The sequence below is a fragment of the Neoarius graeffei genome, chromosome 14, assembly GCF_027579695.1.
Source record: "Neoarius graeffei isolate fNeoGra1 chromosome 14, fNeoGra1.pri, whole genome shotgun sequence".
Taxonomy (NCBI): domain Eukaryota; kingdom Metazoa; phylum Chordata; class Actinopteri; order Siluriformes; family Ariidae; genus Neoarius; species Neoarius graeffei.
This window is the reverse complement of record NC_083582.1, coordinates 45,696,723-45,716,268: the sequence shown is the minus strand read 5'-3', so window position 1 is coordinate 45,716,268 and position 19,546 is coordinate 45,696,723. Positions and strand designations below refer to the sequence as shown.

The following is a 19,546-nucleotide window of genomic DNA, read 5'->3' as shown; positions in this document are numbered from 1 at the left end:
TTACAATTTTTTTTTTATTTCAATTATTATTAATGTTAAAATTGTGATGCATATTTCTACCCCATCATCAAACAGGAGCTGTCTGATTAAAAAGCATAAAGAATCAATATCCTTCTACAAATCTGAACAAAACAAATTTAAAGAATCACGCACATTGCTACATTTTAATAAGTTATTGAAGGCAATTCTTATATACAATATTAACATCTAATAACCTGTTGTATAACAAAAAAAATTGAGTAAATCAATAAATATACAGTACCAGTCAGAAGTTTGGACACGCCAACTCATTCATACAGTAGGTGTTTCTGTATTTTGACTATTTTCTACATTGTAGAACAATACTGAAGACATCAAAACTATGGAATAACATATGGAACAGATAAGGATTTATGTGGTAAACAAAAGATATGTTTCATATTTTAGATTCTTCAAAGTAGCCACTGTTTACCTTGATGGCACACTGCACACTATTGGCATTATCTTAACCAGCTTCATGAGGTAGTCACCTGGAATACTTTTCAATTAACAGGTGTGTCTCGTCAAGTCAATTAGTGCAATTTCTTGCATTTTTAATGTTTGATCTCAAACAGTAAATAATAAATACAGTAAATAGCCCTATTCCACAACTGTAGTGATCCATATTATGTCAAGAAACCGCTCAACTAAGTAAAGACAAACGACAGTCCATTACTTTAAGACATGAAGTGTCTTTTAATTAATAAAAATAAATAAAATCCATTGAATTCGAAGGTGTGCCCCAACTTTTGACTGGTACTGTATGTTCAAGTCCATCAGGAACAAATGAATGTTAGTGGAGCAGAAATGCTCACATGATCAAGCCAATATGATACGCCTGTCCATGAGCTCATGTACCAGTATGACTACTTTGCTCCTGCTTTTCTGTTTTGAAGTAAGACATCCGCTTGTGAAGGATTTCCTGAAGCCTAGGTGGTAAAGATGACACCTTCTCCCGTAAAACAGATTCATGTTTGCCTATACAGTCCTCACATAATCTGTGACAAGAAAAATCAGAATATTAAGACCTATGACTTCCCAAAGAAGTCCTCTCAGGTTCGTAAAACATGCTAGATCCTATTGCATACAGGATCAAGAGATTAAAATTCTACAAGGATCTATGCATCCTTTTTTTTTAAATATACCTTTTTAATGTATACAGATCAGTCAACAAAGAATGGTTTAGATTGGGTAATTTTTTAAGGCTCTAGGGTAATCTGAAAATAAATAAACCTACCTGGTGAGTGAATAAGGCTGGATCTGAAACACCAGCACATCTCCGTAGTGACTCTGTGAAGGAGCTCTGAGCACTGTAACCTGAGTAAAGAATCTGTTTCAGTTACTGAGTATAGGATCAGATAACCAGTAGTTAAATTAAAGCTTAGTTCCATCTATAGTGTAAAGCACAAGACTATTTACTGAACAACTAAGAGTAGAACTGACTGACTGGGTCTCAATACCCAGTCTCTAAAATTTAATCTGTTGCTTAATGCAGTGCTTTCTGCCCCAGAATGTGCAGAACCAAATTCTTATTTTAGATTACAAGAGTGCCACAGTCAGCAGAATGTAATTGGGGCAATCAATTAAGATTGGTCATAGTTCAAACTGATGGTCAGACTTTTATCATCTGTAACTCATCTCATCTCATTATCTCTAGCCGCTTTATCCTGTTCTACAGGGTCACAGGCAAGCTAGAGCCTATCCCAGCTGACTACGGGCGAAAGGCGGGGTACACCCTGGACAAGTCGCCAGGTCATCACAGGGCTGACACATAGACACAGACAACCATTCACACTCACGGTCAATTTAGAGTCACCAGTTAACCTAACCTGCATGTCTTTGGACTGTGGGGGAAACCGGAGCACCTGGAGGAAACCCATGCGGACACGGGGAGAACATGCAAACTCCACACAGAAAGGCCCTCGCCGGCCACGGGGCTCGAACCCGGACCTTCTTGCTGTGAGGCGACAGCGCTAACCACTACACCACCGTGCCACCCATCTGTAACTCCTTTTTTATAATCCAAACAAAAGGCTGAGATCAAACTCAGGAAAGCGTAAACAGAACTATGAGTAGGACTATAACAGCATAAAACAGGAACCAAGGGAACACAAGAAAAGGAAAAAAAACCTGAAACCTGGACCTAGAGGTAAACACAGCTGACTTGCACGAAGTAAACAGTCAAGGCCTTTCAATACTCTGGTGGCTGATTATTGGAGACTGCACTTCTCATTGTGCTTTGAGCTGCTGACAGATTTTTTTTTTTTTTTACTGTGCCATCTTTCATCCTGCTTGATTTCCATATCAATGTACTCTCTCCTCTTCACCCTACACTAAATCTGTCCCTTATGATTCAGTCTCCTTGAATGATTTGCCTGTGATCTGGTCTCTCTTTCATCTGATAATTAGATTACTGGGATGTATTTTTTTCTACTGGCGATTCCTGGTACCTTTTTTCCAGAAAAATTGACATACCGAATCCATGACTAAGACGTACTCTTGGCTTCCTCCATAAACCACCACATCATTGTCCCTCCCCTGTACTGCTGAGTGCCACAACCTGAGGACAGATTCAATCATTCAACTGGTTAAAATCATGGTCAGGTCATTGCACCCCAATATTCAAGTTATACTGAAAGTCCTTGTGGGCCCCGCAAGGGGGAATTGTCAAACCAAAACCTAATGTGACACCATAGCTGTTTACATGCCCATATTTTATAGTTCACATATTTTGTAGCAAATCAGTTTTGATAAGAAATAATAATAGGGAATTATAAAATTACTTACAGTTGAATAGACATCATATGTTAGTGCATCTCAAATAATTAGAATATCATGAAAAAAGTTCATTTTTTTCATAATTTAATTCAAAAAGGTAAATTTCATATGTTCTATATTCATTACACAAAATGAAATATTTCAAGCCTTTTTTGTTTTAATTTTGATGATTATGGCTTATAGCTCATGAAAAAACAGGAAATCCAATATCTCAAATTATTATAATATTTCCTAATATCAGTTAAAAAAAAGGATTTACAATACAGAAATGTCCAACTTCTGAAAAGTATGTTCATTTATACACTCAATACTTGGTTGAGGCTCCTTTACCATGAATTACTGCATCAATGTGGTGTGGCATGGAAGATGTCAGCCTGTGGCACTGCTGAGGTGTTATTGAAGCCGAGGTTGCTTTGATAGCGGCCTTCTGCTTGTCTGTATTTTTGGGTCACGTGTTTCTCATCTTCCTCTTGACAGTACAACATAGATTCTCTTTAAGGTTCAGGTCAGGCGAGTTGACTGGCCAATCAAGCACAGAAATATCATGGTCAGCAAACCATTTGGTAGTAGTTTTGGCACTGTGAGCAGGTGCTAAGTCCTGCTGGAACAGGAACTGATCATCTCTATAAAACTTGTCAGCAGATGGAAGCATGAAGTGCTCTAAAATCTCCTGGTAGACAACTGAGTTGACTTTGGACTTGATAAAGCACAGTAGACCAACACCAGCAGATGGCATGGTACCCAAATCATCACAGACGGCAGAAACTTCACACTGGACTACAAACCCCTTGGATTCTGTGCCTCTCCACACTTCTTCAAGACTTTAGGACCTTGATTTCCAAACAAAATGCAAAATTTGGACCACTGAGCAACAGTCCAGTTCTTTCTCTCCTTAGCCCAGGTAAGACACTTCTGACGTTGTCCCTGGTCCAGGAGTGGCTTGATATTAGGAATGCGACAGTTGTAGCCCCTTTCCTGAAGATGTCTGTGTGTGGTGGCTCTTGATGCACTGACACCAGCCTCAGTCCACTCCTTGTGAAGCTCTCCCAAGTTCCCAAAATCAACCTTTTTTGACAATCCTCTCAAAACTACGGTCATCCATGTTGCTTGTGCAACTTTTCCAGCCAACCTTTTCAGCAATGACCTTCTGTGGCTTACCCTCCTTGTGGAGGGTGTCGATGATTGTCTTTTGGACAACTATCAAGTCAGCAGTCTTCCCCATGATGGTGGTTGTGTGTACCGAACATACACTGAGATACCGTGTATCTCAGTGTGTACTGAGATACACGGTATTTATACTGTTTTACTCAAACTCAAAATTAAATATTCTAATATTTTGAGATTTTTTTTGTGCTGTAGGCAATAACTATCAAAATTAAAATAGAAAAATGCTTGAAATACTTTAGTTTACGTGTAATGAGTATATTACATTTTCACTTTCTTAACCCTTTGATGCAAAACATGGGTCAAAAGTGATCCGGCTGAGTTTTTATCTTCTATATCTTTGCAATAAATTAATTCCATCATTCAGTATTCAAGATATTCTTCAATTAACTTGTTTTTGATCATCATACATCCTTATTTTATTTTTTCCTTTCTTACTTTTTGAATAAAAACCCTTTTTGTATCACTACCCTTCTAATGCACAACATAGGTCAAAAACGACCTGCATTCATTTTCCAGGTTATTTCATGTATGGCTGAGTGTTTCTATGATATACTTTTGAAATAAATTCATTTTGTCATTTACTTTTCCAAATATGCAGTAAATATCTTGTTTTTGTTTAGCACAAATCATCATTTTTATTTTACCTTTCTTAAGTTATGAACAAGCACAGCTTTTGTAATTCTACATCAAGTTTACACACATGGGTCAGCAGGGCCGTTGACAGCTTTGGCTGGGCCCAGGACAAAATAATCTGAGTGGGCCCCCCCCCAAATAATCTGAGTGCCCCCCCACACACACACATACGCGCGCACGCACATCGCCACACAGCAACCACCCACACCCAACCCCTCTTTTCACAGTCTCCATTCACTCCAACCCTTAAATAACAGGTATTCCAAGCCCATTATAACAGTCAACCATTTTATTTCAACATTTCAACATATTTTACAGTTTGAACATTTCCTTAGTCTGCAACTATTCAGGTGCGAAATGCAATGCGCCGGACTTTTGCTGTGGCAAAGTCGTCAATAAGGTCATTGAAGTCCAGCTTCTTTGCAAGTTCGTGCTCTATAGAGAGCATAGCCAGCCCATTGAGCCTCTCCTGTGACATGTTTGAGCGCAGGTAGTTGATAAACCAAAATGATTGTTTACGGGATGGAACTGGGCCTCAATGAGAACGGAGTTATGGCTTTCCCAAAATCTGAACATAGAAGCATCACCACTAGTGATGTGTACAGTGAGTTTTTCAGTGTATTTTTTTGTCGTTTTTCATAAACGTCCTTTCCGTACTCGATTTAGAATGTTACAAAAAAAATTGACACCCTCCCAACCACGTAACATTAGCCTATCTGACCTGGGGGCTGACACGTTTATTACGGATAAACCAAAAGGATTACAATGTTCCCTGGATATAGAACTGGACCGAGAAGATTTCAAAATCTTAACGTGTAAGCAACAACAATAAAACAGAGGTTGTTTTATTCATTTAGGGCTTATTAGGCTACTTTCATTAATTGCGCTTTTCATACAGGCCTATCATTTTTCACTTGAGCAAGGGAATTGTTTGAAGAGTATCCAGTGTAAGCGAAAGTTTAATGTTTTGCAACAGACTAACCTCAAAACACCCCATTTATAGCCCATTCGTTACATTAAACTCTATCTAGCTGGCAATTTCACATGCCGTCGTATCTACACGGGATGATTTCCAACAAAATAAGGTTTAATTAACAAGAGGCAGCGTTCCACGGGCTTTCAGCTAACCGGAGTCCAGCTCAGCGCAGCTCAGCAAGCGTGCCTAAAACATTTGGATATGATTGCCACATACATATACACATACAAACAGCCACTCAAATCTCCACTGCTAAGCCTCTACCTCTCCAACGCCAGATCCATGTAAACAACACGGACGATTTGGAATTACCTTATTCTATTCTATAATCGGCTGGTCAGTGCTATACTCAATACTTAAGTGACTTACCCATCCAGTGAGGATTATTTTGTTTACAAGATGCCACATCTGAGTCGCTGACAAATCCTCAATTTCTGTAAAGATAACTGTGCAGAGGTTTATAAGCACGCAGTGCTTCACCACTGAACAGCGAGGGAAAGTTAATGAGGTAATTATACACGTCCGGGTATTCCGCTGGCAGTTCAAAATCCGGTCATGAAAACTCCGTCCAGAAAGCCGTAAGGGTCACAAATCTGTAGGTCGTTTATTTTAGACATATATCTAGTTATCTGTTCATTAGAAAAATGAGCCGTGTAGTCCGTCGGTTGAAATTGATCCATTCTGTACACGAGTGCAGCAGTATTCAGCGGTGTTTTTGACCGACAAGATGGCGGTTGTGTACTTTCCGGTCACGTGACTGCAAGATCTCTATAGTGCCGTGTTATTTGGCGCCTTAATCAAAGACCAAACCATTTCTGCATTAGGGGTGGTACGTGGGTTCTTGAATCTATTTTCGAAGACAATAAAGGCAAAAGAACCAGAAATCATTCATTGAATGCAAATATAGCACATTTTTCTCCCCCAAATCAACACACTTTGAAATGAAACAGAATGATTAATGGCATCTTCATGAGGGACCAGTTCTGGGCCCCCCCTCATGCCTGGGCCCGGGACAAAATACCCAGTTGTCCCCCCCTGTCGACGGCCCTGTGGGTCAGAAACGACCCGCATGCATTTACTCCAGCGTTTGGTGGGAACTGTGAATTGTGCTTGTGTCAGACATTTCACAGCTCAGCACAGCGCCCTTTGCCCATCTAATACATGGAAGTAATGTTTTTCAATTGTTCTAACATTACCTTAGAAAAAAATTGATTATGTTTAGGTTACCTTGAGAGTGAGTAGATTACTTGTCAGAAAGTTACAAGTAATTACTATTAGCTACCTAGCTGTTGACATATTCTACTTTAGTTAGCTAATTTTATTGTAGTTGGCTTAGCTAACTACATAGTTAATAAATAAATAACTGGCCCCATTCACTGCTAAAGTAATTACTTGAAACAAATTATTATTATAGTATTAAGACATTTAATTTTAAATCACACTTGGATGACCCATGTGTAGTAATATAAAAAGTATTTTTGTTCATAAAGTAGGAAAGAAAAAATTAAATTAATGATTTGTGGTAATTAAAAACAAGATATTTAAAGAATACTTGGAATATTCAATCATAAAATAAATTGATTTCAAAAGATAGAGCACAGAAAAACTCAGCATGAAATAACCTGGAAAATGAATGCAGTCATTTTTGACCCATGTTGTGCATTAGAAGGGGTGTGCATATGTTTTGCATCAAAGGGTTAAATAACTGATGGAAAATATTGAACTTTTTCACAATATTCTAATTGTTTGAGATGCACCAGTATAGTACTTGCCATCACAAAGAGATGACTTTAGAGGCATACTCTATTAATAAGTTTTAATCTTGTTTAATACTAATGTACAAAGTTTGCATATAAAATGTGTACACTACAGGAACATGTCAAATATTTCCTTTAACAATATACTATTTGGACCTAGCCAACCCAAATTTGATTTTGGGACATAATTAGTTAGCTCTCGGTATAGTTACAGATTCTCACCCCAAGATCATTCAAATTACAAGAAGACTGATTGTAGCCCATGTATGTTCGAGTTTTCATACCTGGGTTTATTGTTGTGAGGATGTGATCTCTCTCTCCATTCTCTTGTTACAGTGTCAAATTCCCAGCCATCACCTAAACCGGAATGAATTACAGCATTACAAAAACATTACAGTGTCACACACAAAGACTTTAGCCTTTGACCTTTGAACTTACAGAGAACCTGCCCAGATATGCTGAGGCCACCGAAGAGGAACAGCGTGTTGTGTGAGGTGGGGGTGAGTGTGTGCAGAGAGCGACCCGTGGGGAGGGGAGTGGACAAAGGCTCACTGAGAACATAAACACAAAAACACATTGCACATTTCACAACATGATCCTCCGGTCCTATTGCCCAACTTCAAGCTTCCCCTATCACCTATGGATCAGATGTGTTTGGAGCAGGGCAGTCGGTCCACAGTTGAGAAGCCATGAAACAAAGTAAAACAATTTATGATGGCAGTAAAATTGTCACATTAACTGTCACACTGCATGTCAAATCGTGTGAAACCTCAAACAATGGATTGTGAATCACACCTCAGTTGATGTGACAACCTACACTGTAAGAAGAATTATGAAACGAAAATCATGAATAAACAGCAGGGTTTTTTTTTTAAGTTAATCTCAGTTCACATACTTTCACGTATTAATGTGTTGTTATTTACATGTGCTCTTTCAGCATATGCTTTATTCAAAGCACTTCACAAATGAGTCACAGAATGTAGGCATAAAGTTGAGAAGTTGAGTCTTTACGGTCTTTTGCTCAAGGGCCAAACAGTGTCTGAATTCCCTGTGTCACATAACACAACTTTTAGACTAAATGGAGGTAAAAGCAAAGGTTACATAGGTTAAACAGTTACTATCAGACAAAAAAAACAAAGGAAAGGGTCAAAATCCTCCACAACTTAGATTACTTAGAGACATTTCAGCTAACAGTGAAACAGTGCAACCTTCAAACCTTCTCAAATGTCATAATTCATGCGAAGACTAACAGATTTCTCTTTTTTTCTGTAGTTATTACTCTGATTCATAGAAATTCTATGCAGTGTCACACTGACATGTCATAATACACCATTAATATGGCAAGGTCTATCCATTATCTGTAGCCACTTATCCTGTACAGGGTCAGAGGTAAGCTGGAGCCTATCCCAACTGACTATGGGCAAGAGGCAAGGTAAACCCTGGACAAGTCACCAGGTCATCGTAAGGCTGATACATAGAGACAAACAACCATTCACACCTATGGTCAATTTGGAGCCACCAAATTGGACTAACCTGCATGTCTCTGGACTGTGTGTGTGGGGGGGACCAGAGCACTCAGAGGAAACCCAGGCAGACCATGCAAACTCCACACAGAAAGGCCCTTGTCAGCCACTGGGCTCAAACCCAGAACCTTCTTACTGTGAGGCGACAGTGCTCACCACTACACCACCAATATTGCAAGTTATATTTTCATAACATATTCATGAACTTATGACTTAACTGTTAAAAAAAGAGAAAGATGTGATTCTAGAAATCCAGTTGTAACCAAGTGGAAACCCATGTGAACCTAACATGTGACTCATTAACTAGAACATTAATTTTAGCCTCTGCTAGGCAAAGCTGTATGCAAATTGTAACTGTGGCTTACATATTGACATTTGTGGTTCTGCTACTGAGTCCTAAGTGATATTGCTCATATAACAAAAGTGTATTTTTAGTGTGCTTCACTTTTGAACAATACACAATAGTGAAGCTCAAGAGAGTTTTGCTCTTTTCTAGTATGACATCTCAAGTATTTATTTCACTAAAGGCACTTCATGTTACCAATTACAGTACTTGTTTCTATGCGAACATCAATATTTACATTTTACCCAAAGCCACTTACATTTTTGATTTTTTCATTGGCTTGCCACTTCGATGGTGTCAGTATTTGCCCTAATCAGTAGCTCAAAGACTACTGACCACTACTGTAATCTACATTTATTTATTTATCCAAAGCTGCAAACTAGTGAAGCAGAATCCAGACCAAGCTGTTATATGAGCTGACTGTTGTCAAGTGCTTCATTTTTACTAAAAACATGTAAAACAATGAAACAACAAATAGCAATTAAATAGACAGGTGTAACTTTACAAGTCAAAATAGACTAATCTGCAGTAGAGTGCCAAGCAAGAACCATACACTGTCCATACACTGTCAGTAAAGACTCCATCCATCCATCCATCCATCCATTACCTGTAGCCACTTATCCTGTTCTACAGGGTCGCAGGCAAGCTGGAGCCTATCCCAGCTGACTATGGGCGAAAGGCGGGGTACACCCTGGACAAGTCGCCAGGTCATCACAGGGCTGACACATAGACACAGACAACCATTCACACTCACACCTACGGTCAATTTAGAGCCACCAATTAGCCTAACCTGCATGTCTTTGGACTGTGGGGGAAACCGGAGCACCCAGAGGAAACTCACGCAGACACAGGGAGAACATGCAAACTCCACACAGAAAGGCCCTCGTCGGCCACTGGGCTCGAACCCGGACCTTCTTGCTGTGAGGCGACAATGCTAACCACTACACCACCGTGCCGCCCCTCAGTAAAGACTCAAAGAGATGAAAAAACATTACTGTCTATAGCAGCAATGGCATACAGTGGTGCTTGAAAGTTTGTGAACCCTTTAGAATTTTCTATATTTCTGCAGAAATATGACCTAAAACATCATCAGATTTTCACACAAGTCCTATAAGTAGATAAAGAGAACCCAGTTAAACAAAGGAGACAAAAATATTATACTTGATCATTTATAAGATTTTTTCACCTTTATTGGATAGGACAGTGTAGAGACAGGAAACAAGCAGGGGAGAGAGACGGGGAGGGATCAGGAAATGACCTCAGGTCAGAATCGAACCTGGGTCCCCGGAGTTACGATATGGCACCTTATCCACCTGAGCCACAACGCCCCCTGATCATTTATCACATCACATCACATTATCTCTAGCCGCTTTATCCTTCTACAGGGTCGCAGGCAAGCTGGAGCCTATCCCAGCTGACTACGGGCGAAAGGCGGGGTACACCCTGGACAAGTCGCCAGGTCATCACAGGGCTGACACATAGACACAGACAACCATTCACACTCACATTCACACCTACGGTCAATTTAGAGTCACCAGTTAACCTAACCTGCATGTCTTTGGACTGTGGGGGAAACCCACGTGGACACAGGGAGAACATGCAAACTCCGCACAGAAAGGCCCTCGCCGGCCCCGGGGCTCGAACCCAGGACCTTCTTGCTGTGAGGCGACAGCGCTAACCACTACACCACCGTGCCGCCCCCTGATCATTTATTTATTGAGGAAAATGATCCAATATTAGATATCTGTGAGTGGCAAAAGTATGTGGATTAGCAGTTCATTTGAAGGTGAAATTAGAGTCAGGTGTTTTCAATCAATGGGACAACAATCAGGTTTGAGTGGGCACCCTGTTTTCTTTGAAGAACAGAGATCTATCAAAGTCTGATCTTTACAACACATGTCTGTGGAAGTGTATCATGACACAAACAAAGGAGATTTCTGAGGACCTTAGAAAAAGCATTGTTGATGCTCATCAGGCTGGAAAAGGTTATAAAACCATCTCTAAAGAGTTTGGACACCACCAATCCACACTCAGACAGATTGTGTACAAATGGAGGAAATTCAAGACCATTATTACCCTCCCCAGGAGTGGTCGACCAACAAAGATCACTCCAAGAGCAAGGCATGTAATAGTCGGCAAAGTCACAAAGGACCCCAGGGTAACTTCTAAGCAACTGAAGGCCTCTCTCACATTGGCTAATGTTAATGCTCATGAGTCCACCATCAGGAGAACACTGAACAACAGTGGTGTGCATGGTAGGGTTGCAAGGAGAAATCCACTGCTCTCCAAAAAGAACATTGCTGCTCGTCTGCAGTTTGCTAAAGATCACGTGGACAAGCCAAAAGGCTATTGGAAAAAAGTTTTGTGGACGGATGAGACCAAAATAGAACTTTTTGGTTTAAATGAGAAGCTTTATGTTTGGAGAAAGGAAAACACTGCATTCCAGCATAAGAACCTTATCCCATCTGTGAAACATGGTGGTGGTAGTATCATGGTTTGGGCCTGTTTTGCTGCATATGTGCCAGGACGGCTTGCCATCATTGATGGAGCAATGAATTCTGAATTATACCAGCGAATTCTAAAGGAAAATATCAGGACATCTGTCCATGAACTCAATCTCAAGAGAAGGTGGGTCATGCAGCAAGACAACGACTCTAAGCACACAAGTCGTTCTACCAAAGAATAGTTAAAGAAGAATAAAGTTAATGTTTTGGAATGGCCAAGTCAAAGTCCTGACCTTAATCCAATCGAAATGTTGTGGAAGGACCTGAAGCGAGCAGTTCATGTGTGGAAACCCACCAACATCCCAGAGTTGAAGCTGTTCTGTACGGAGGAATGGGCTAAAATTCCTCCAAGCCGGTGTACAGGACTGATCAACAGTTACTGGAAACGTTTAGTTGCAGTTATTGCTGCACAAGGGGGTCACACCAGATACTGAAAGCAAAGGTTCACATACTTTTGCCACTCACAGATATGTAATATTGGATCATTTTCCTCAATAAATAAATGACCAAGTATAATATTTTTGTCTAATTTGTTTATCTGGGTTCTCTTTATCTACTTTTGGGACTTGTGTGAAAATCTGATGATGTTTTAGGTCATATTTATGCAGAAATATAGAAAATTCTAAAGGGTTCACAAACTTTCAAGCACCACTGTATTCGTGTCATGTTGGATTTTTTGGCAAATGTTAGCCTTGGACATGAGATATAAAATATGATATTCAATAACCTGCCTATGGGAAGCCATGGTCTAATAGTTAGAGAATCAGCTTTGGGATCAAAAGGTTGCTGGTTTGATTCCTTGGACCAGCAGGAAAGGCTGAAGTAGCCTTGAGCAAGGCACCTAACCCTCTGCTGCTCTGGGTATGTTGCTCTGGATAAAAATGTCTGCTAAATACCAGTTGTGTGTATCTCATCTCATTATCTCTAGCTGCTTTATCCTGTTCTACAGGGTCACAGGCAAGCTGGAGCCTATCCCAGCTGACTACAGGCAGGGTACATCCTGGACAAGTTGCCAGGTCATCACAGGGCTGACACATATAGACACAGACAACCATTCACACTCAATTTAGAGTCACCAGTTAACCTAACCTGCATGTCTTTGGGGGAAACCAGAGCACACCCACGCAGACATGGGGAGAACATGCAGTCTCCACACAGAAAGGCCCTCGCCAGCCATGGGGATTGAACCCAGGCCTTCTTGCTGTGAGGCGACAGTGCTAACCACTACACCACTGTGCCACCAGTTGTGTGTGTATATATATATACTTTTCTGTCAATAACCTTCAGGACCTTGAAAGTTGCAATCAGATTGACTCTGCACCAGTTTCCAGCCAGAAAACAAACTTGACACAATGAGCTTTTTTACAAAAATCTACACAGTTGAACTCTGGAAAAACGTAGCCTGGTTTGATGAATCTTGATTTCTGCTGAGGCACACAGATGGTAGGGTCAAAATTTGGTGCCAACAGCATGAATCCATGGACCTAACCTGCCTCATGTCAACAGTCCAGGCTGGTGGAGGTGGTGTAATGGCGTGGGGAATGTTTTCTTGGCACACTTTGGGCCAGTTAATACCAATCAATAATTGCTTGAATGCCACAGACTATTTGAGTATTGTTGCTGACCATGTGCATCCCTTCATGGCTACTCATCTTCTAACGGCTACATTTAGCATAATAATGCACCATGTTACAAAGCAAAAGTCAAGAATCTCAAAGGAATTTTTCCAACATCTTTTGGAATCTGTGCCATGAAGAATTGTAGCTGTTTTGAGAACAAAGGGAGGCCCTACCCAGTATTAGTACAGTGTTCCTGATAAAGTCCTCAGTGAGTATATATTATAATAATGTTGAACATTTTTTATTTCACTGTTAAATGACTATTCCAGATTTTTAGAAACCATTTTTTTTAATTATGAAAAAATCAAATCTGAGACTGAGAAAATGATGGTGGAACATCTGAATGGATTTCAGATTCTTATCAGAATATATCAGATATCAAATATCAGAATTCTTATCTATGAACCTGAACATGGTGCTAAGAGGTTGCAAGAGACGGAGAAGACATAAGACAGACAGATATGACCTGCCGAGGCATGCAGGAGTTGCAGCAGCTAGGTTGTGAACAGAAGAAGACTTGTGATCGTTTGCTGATAACTTGAATAACTTCTAGTAAATAACTTCTGTTTAGATGTATGCTGTTAACCATTTTGTTTTGTTGTTCCAAAAAATCCACAGTTCCAGTTCTTCTACTGATTTATAGCTTTGTTCACAAATACCTTTGATTCAAATATATCTGGTACTATCCAGGTACATAGTAATCTGTGATTGGTTGAAGAGAGCAACTGGACTTGCTTGACGATTCTTGAAAACGTTTCGCCTCTCCTCCGAAAGGCATAGCCTCCGAAAGGGATGAGATCCCTTCAACTGGTGCGGGAGTATGAGAGGACTTCCAGACAACTGGCAGACATCTTAGCCAGAGAGGATCGTTCATTTTTGTCAACCTGGAACGACCATCATTGAACAGAGGTGGGTGTCTATGACATCAGCCACCTACAATGCAGCCATCAGCATTCTGATTCGGATTCTATGATGATCCATGAGAGGATAAATACTGGATACTCCCTAGTAGTCAGACAGAACTGAGGATGCCTTTCGGAGGAGAGGCGAAACGTTTTCAAGAATCGTCAAGCAAGTCCAGTTGCTCTCTTCAACCAATCACAGCTTTGATTCAAATATTTACAAAAGCATTATACAAAAAAAACAATGTTTCCCAATAACCCCAACATCTGAGTTTTGAGTGAGCAGGTTGTCTATTCCTTTCTCAGTACAGGACAACACACTGAAATCCTTGTCCCTGGTAATAACCCATAAACAATATATGCTTTAGAGTAAATAGATATTAGATTAAAAATGCCAGGGTGTTCCTGGGCCACCACGGAAAGTTAGACAGTACTCACATTTGTGTCCATGCCCACGTGACCAGGTCTAAACAGTGGATGTCTATCGTCTGTGTTTCCTGAATGAAGATGAGCTTTTTTGTAACTAGTACTCAAGATAAAATATGTTGTCTTTAGACAACCTATACAATCTATACTGGCATGTCATTATCTAATTAGTCAATGTAAGGAACAATTAAAAAAATGAAAAGTCTAAAATTAATTAAAATAATTTTAGGGATCAATGAATTTATTACAATCCACTTACCAAACCACCACAGATGTAGCCTTTGCTGCCAAGAGTGGCACTGGCATGGGACGCCCTTGGTTCAGGTAGCTGGCCCTACCATAGACAAACAAGCACAGAAAAATAATTCATCACCTATTTATGCAATTATAATATCCTGTGGTCTCATTTTGGGCTCTCCAGTAGTACTGTACTTGCTAGCATGGGGCCCTTTACCTGGGTTTGGGGTTCAGTCCATGTGGCTGAGCTGGGTTCAAATATATGAACCTCGTTATTCCAACCCCAAAAGCGGAAAGTTACAAGGCCATTAGTCACCTAAATAGAATGTGAGATGTCTTAGACAGCTAGAAGTACATTAATTACTGGAACCACTGTGTTCATCCTTACCCATGATGTCTCATCCACTGTGAAACTTTTGTAGTTGTTGAGGTCTCGAATTGTTTTCCATCCATATCCACCAAAATAAATGAGCCTAGACAAACATAACAAAGATACCATTATACAGTGGCATGCAAAGGTTTGGGCACCCTTACTGAAAATGTATGTTACTGTGAATAGTTAAGTGAGCAGAAGATGAACTGATCACCAAAAGGCATAAAGGTAAAGACGATACATTTCTTTTCAGCGTTTTCTGCAAGATTTGTGTATTATTTTTGTTTTGTACATTTGGAGAGTGAAAAAAGCAAAGGAACACCATGCGAAAGTTTGGGCACCCCAATGCATTTGAGTTCTCAGGTAACTTTTACCAAGGTTCCAGACCTTAATTAGCTTATTGAGCTGTGGCTTGTTCAAATTCTTCGTTAGGAAAGGTCAGATGATGCAGATTTCAAAGCTCTATAAATTCTCTGACTCCTCAAATTTATCCATAAAATCAACAGCCATGGGCTCCTCTAAGCAACTCCCTCGCATTCTGAATAATAAAATAATTGATGCTCACAAAGCAGGAGAAGGTTACAAGAACATAGCAAAGTGTTTTCAGGTAGCTGTTTCCTCAGATCGTAATGTTATTAAGAAGTGGCAGTTAACAGAAACAGTGGAGATCAAGGTGAGGTCTGGAAGATGAAGAAAACTTTCTGAAAGAACTGCTTGTTGGATTGCTAGAAAGGCAAATAAAACCCCCTGTTTGACTGCAAAAGACCTTCAGAAAGATTTAGCAGACCCTGGAGTGGTGGTGTACTGTTCTACTATGCAGCGACACCTGAACAAATATGACCTTCATGGGACAGTCATCAGAAGAAAACCTTTCCTGCATCCTAGCCACAACATTCAGCATCTGAAGTTTGCAAATGAACATCTAAAAAAGCCTGATGCATTTTGGAAACAAGTCCTGTGGACTGATGAAATCAAAATAGAACTTTTTGGCCACAATGTGCAAAGGTATGTTTGGAGAAAAAAAGAGTGCCAAATTCCAGGAAAAGAACACCTCTCCAACTCTGAAGCATGGGTGTGGATCGATCATGCTTTGGGGTTGTGTTGCAGCCAGTGGCACAGGGCACATTTCATTGGTCGAGGGAAGCATGGATTTGAATAAATACCAGCAAATTCTGGAAGCAAACATCACACCATCTGTAAAAAAGTTGAAGTTAAAAAGAGGATGGGTCCTACAATAAGACGATGATCCAAAACACACCTCAGACTCTACAATGGAATACCTCAAGAGGCACAAGCTGAAGGTTTTGCCCGGGCCCTCACAGTCCCCTGACCTAAACATCATTGAAAATCTGTGGATAGATCTCAAAAGAGCAGTGCATCCAAAACAGCCCAAGAAACTTGTAGAACTGGAAGCCTTTTGCAAGGACAAATGCACGAAAATCCCCCAGGTAAGAACTGAAAGATTATTAGCTGGCTACAAAAAGTGTTTACAAGCTGTGATACTTGCCAAAGGGGGTGTTACTAGGTACTAACCATGCAGGGTGCCCAAACTTTTGCTTCGGGCCCTTTTCCTTTTTTTGTCATTTTGAAAATGTAAAAGATGAAAATAAAAAATTGTTTTTGCTTAAAATATAAAGGATATGAGTCATCTTTAACTTTATGCATTTTGGAGATCATTTCATCTTCAACTTGCTTAACTGTTCACAGGAACAGCAATTTTGACCAGGGGTGCCCAAACTTTTGCATACCACTGTAAGTATATGTACTTAAAACAGAATACAGTTGATACATTTATGAATGACTACTATACAACCGATTCTTCCGGCAGTCAGAGATAGATAAATGTCTTTTTCTCTCTGGTTGACTTGTTGGGGGGGGCACTTCCTGCTGTTGTTTAGTCTCATAGTTCATTATGAAACTGAAACAACGAGTTAGACAGGTAGACTCTTATTTAGCTTTGTGATTTAATTAAAGGCATGACTTTGTCAGTGTATTTGTCTTTAACAAACCCAGCAACAATTACATTTCCATGTCACTATGTACCACATCCCTATATGCTTGCGAGTGCATGTTTACATGCAAATCCCAAGAGAAGAATTATTTTGCTTGGAGCTCTTGCACCACCTGTCCTTGTAGACCCAGCAGGAGTGTCTGTCTCTGGGTGAGGGAGGGTTTCCGACATAGGCACTCAGTTTCCTCCAGGTGTATTTTCCATCTTGCAAGTCTACGCAATACATCTTCCAAGATAAGAACATGGTTATAAATTAAAAAAAGGCAAACAAAGCTAAAATGATCTTCATAAAACAATGTACTGTACTGTGTATGTTCATTTTCCTGTGTAACTATGTAAGCACACATAAATGTGGTTACTATCTGCTTACGGTATGCATGATCAGTGTGTTTTTAATAACTGGTAGGCCTGGTGTAATTAGTATTCCTCCTTTCTTACATTCCTTGAATGTTTCTTTGGTTAGTACCAATGAAAGCATGAAGCATATCAGGTAATGCACAATAGTGTATTGTACGTTTTCTTTTATGTGTCTGGCCTTGACAAACATGTCAGACCACTTCTTTTATTTTGGGATATCTCTCTCAGCTGAGTTCCTCTTGGGGTGTGATGACACCACACCTGGTAAAAAGCTTACCTGGTTGGTGTAGCCATCGCTGTCCCTGCCTCCAAACACATAAAGCATACCATTGAGAAGTGCACCACAAGTCTGAGAAAGCAGAGGAGGCAACTCTCCACCCATTCCAATTTGAGCCCTTGCACATGCACGCACACACACACACACACACACACACACACACAGACACAGAGAGAGAGAGAGAGAGAGAGAGAGAGAGAGAGAGAGAGAGAGAATGTTTCAGGGGAAATTGTTGTGTGTCTATGTTGTTATTACCTTTGTTACTGTCATAGACAGAGTTTACACAGTTTACTCATGTCTGTCATACAAAAAAAAAAACCAGAACTACATCTCATCTCATCTCATCTCATCTCATCTCATCTCATCTCATTATCTCTAGCTGCTTTATCCTGTTCTACAGGGTCGCAGGCAAGCTGGAGAACTTATTAGAAAGTGTAGAAAGTATTCAAGTTCAAATAAGCTATATGTTATGAAGCTGTTCAACACATACTTTAAAATTTCTGATTTTTCCAGTAGGAATTTAAAAATGACATCTCAGTGCATTCAGTTTAAGCTGTGTGTCTCAGGACTCAGGAATGTCAATGGTATGTCCTGAGTAATGAGAGAGGATTTCAGCTTGCTGCTGTAAAATTTGAAATCTGTGTTGTTTTTCATCTCACCAGACTCCACTTTCCAGATCATAGAGCCAGATCTCATCACTAGGTAAGATAACTTCTTCTCCATCCACATACTGTAAACAGCAAATCAGGGGAAACTTACATTCAGTGTTTTACGAGAAGGCAAATCCAAACAACATAGTAAGAAAAACAAACTACTTCTGCCGGATCAGATGCGATTACTATGATGACAAACTACTTCGGGGTCTATTTCGCATTCCTGTCTCATTTTTTTTTACTGCGGACGGATATAAAATAAGCAGTCCAGGTGTGATGCGCCTCGCCTCACCTGTAAACCGCCCCAGATGTGCAGCACGTTTCCCAGCAGCAGCGCGACATGATCACTCCGCGCAGGAGCCGCCATCAGTCGCGACTTCAGTAACTCGGTAACAGTCTTCGTAAAAGATGAGCTGCTGTAAAGCCAGTACACCAGGAAGCGGAATTAGGCGCAGGTTGTCTCACACACTCCTTTGTACAAGTAATGTCAACACAGTACGCCACCTCTGGCCAGTGTTTACATGAGGCAGGATGGCTTGCAAACAGCTGAGGGCAGAGTAAATTTAAGCATGAACACCAGATGTCTGCGATAAGAAATAATTACACTGTATGAGGAAACACCTTTTCCTTCCTTGAGGCTCCTCTGCTCCTACGGAATGCTGTAAATATTGTAAAGTAAATGTAAAACTGTCAAAATGTCATATATTTATCAGAATTCAGAATCAGAATCAAGTTTATTGCCATTTCCGTTCTCACATACAAGGAATTTGCTTTGATGATTGGTGCTTGAACAGTACTAGAATAATTTTTGAGTAGTTATATAAATAGAATTTTTTAAAAAACGAATAAGAATCTAAAATACAGTGGTGCTTGAAAGTTTGTGAACCCTTTAGAATATTCTACAACCCCGATTCCAAAAAAGTTGGGACAAAGTACAAATTGTGAATAAAAACGGAATGCAATGATGTGAAAGTTTCAAAATTCCATATTTT

At 40.1% G+C, this 19,546-nt stretch overlaps 1 protein-coding gene across 2 annotated transcripts; it reads right to left on the bottom strand.

Moving 5' to 3' along the window:
* Positions 1-150: 150 nt before the first annotated feature.
* On the bottom strand, positions 151-19,064 carry LOC132898289 (kelch domain-containing protein 1-like). 2 transcript variants are annotated; one of them, XM_060939796.1, is made up of 13 exons: positions 18,847-19,062; positions 18,561-18,631; positions 17,902-18,019; positions 17,381-17,493; positions 15,272-15,356; positions 15,101-15,199; positions 14,906-14,980; positions 14,659-14,717; positions 7,768-7,880; positions 7,614-7,686; positions 2,494-2,578; positions 1,256-1,335; positions 151-1,016 (listed from the first exon to the last, which is right to left on the bottom strand). In XM_060939796.1, the coding sequence occupies exons 1-13, from the start codon at positions 18,919-18,921 to the stop codon at positions 869-871; spliced, it is 1,194 nt and encodes a 397-aa protein (XP_060795779.1). In that variant the 5' UTR covers positions 18,922-19,062; the 3' UTR covers positions 151-868. The 2 variants fall into 2 exon arrangements, with proteins under 2 accessions (XP_060795779.1, XP_060795780.1); XM_060939797.1 differs by having other exon boundaries at positions 927-1,016; positions 2,469-2,578; positions 18,847-19,064.
* Between the last annotated feature and the right edge of the window lie 482 nt (positions 19,065-19,546).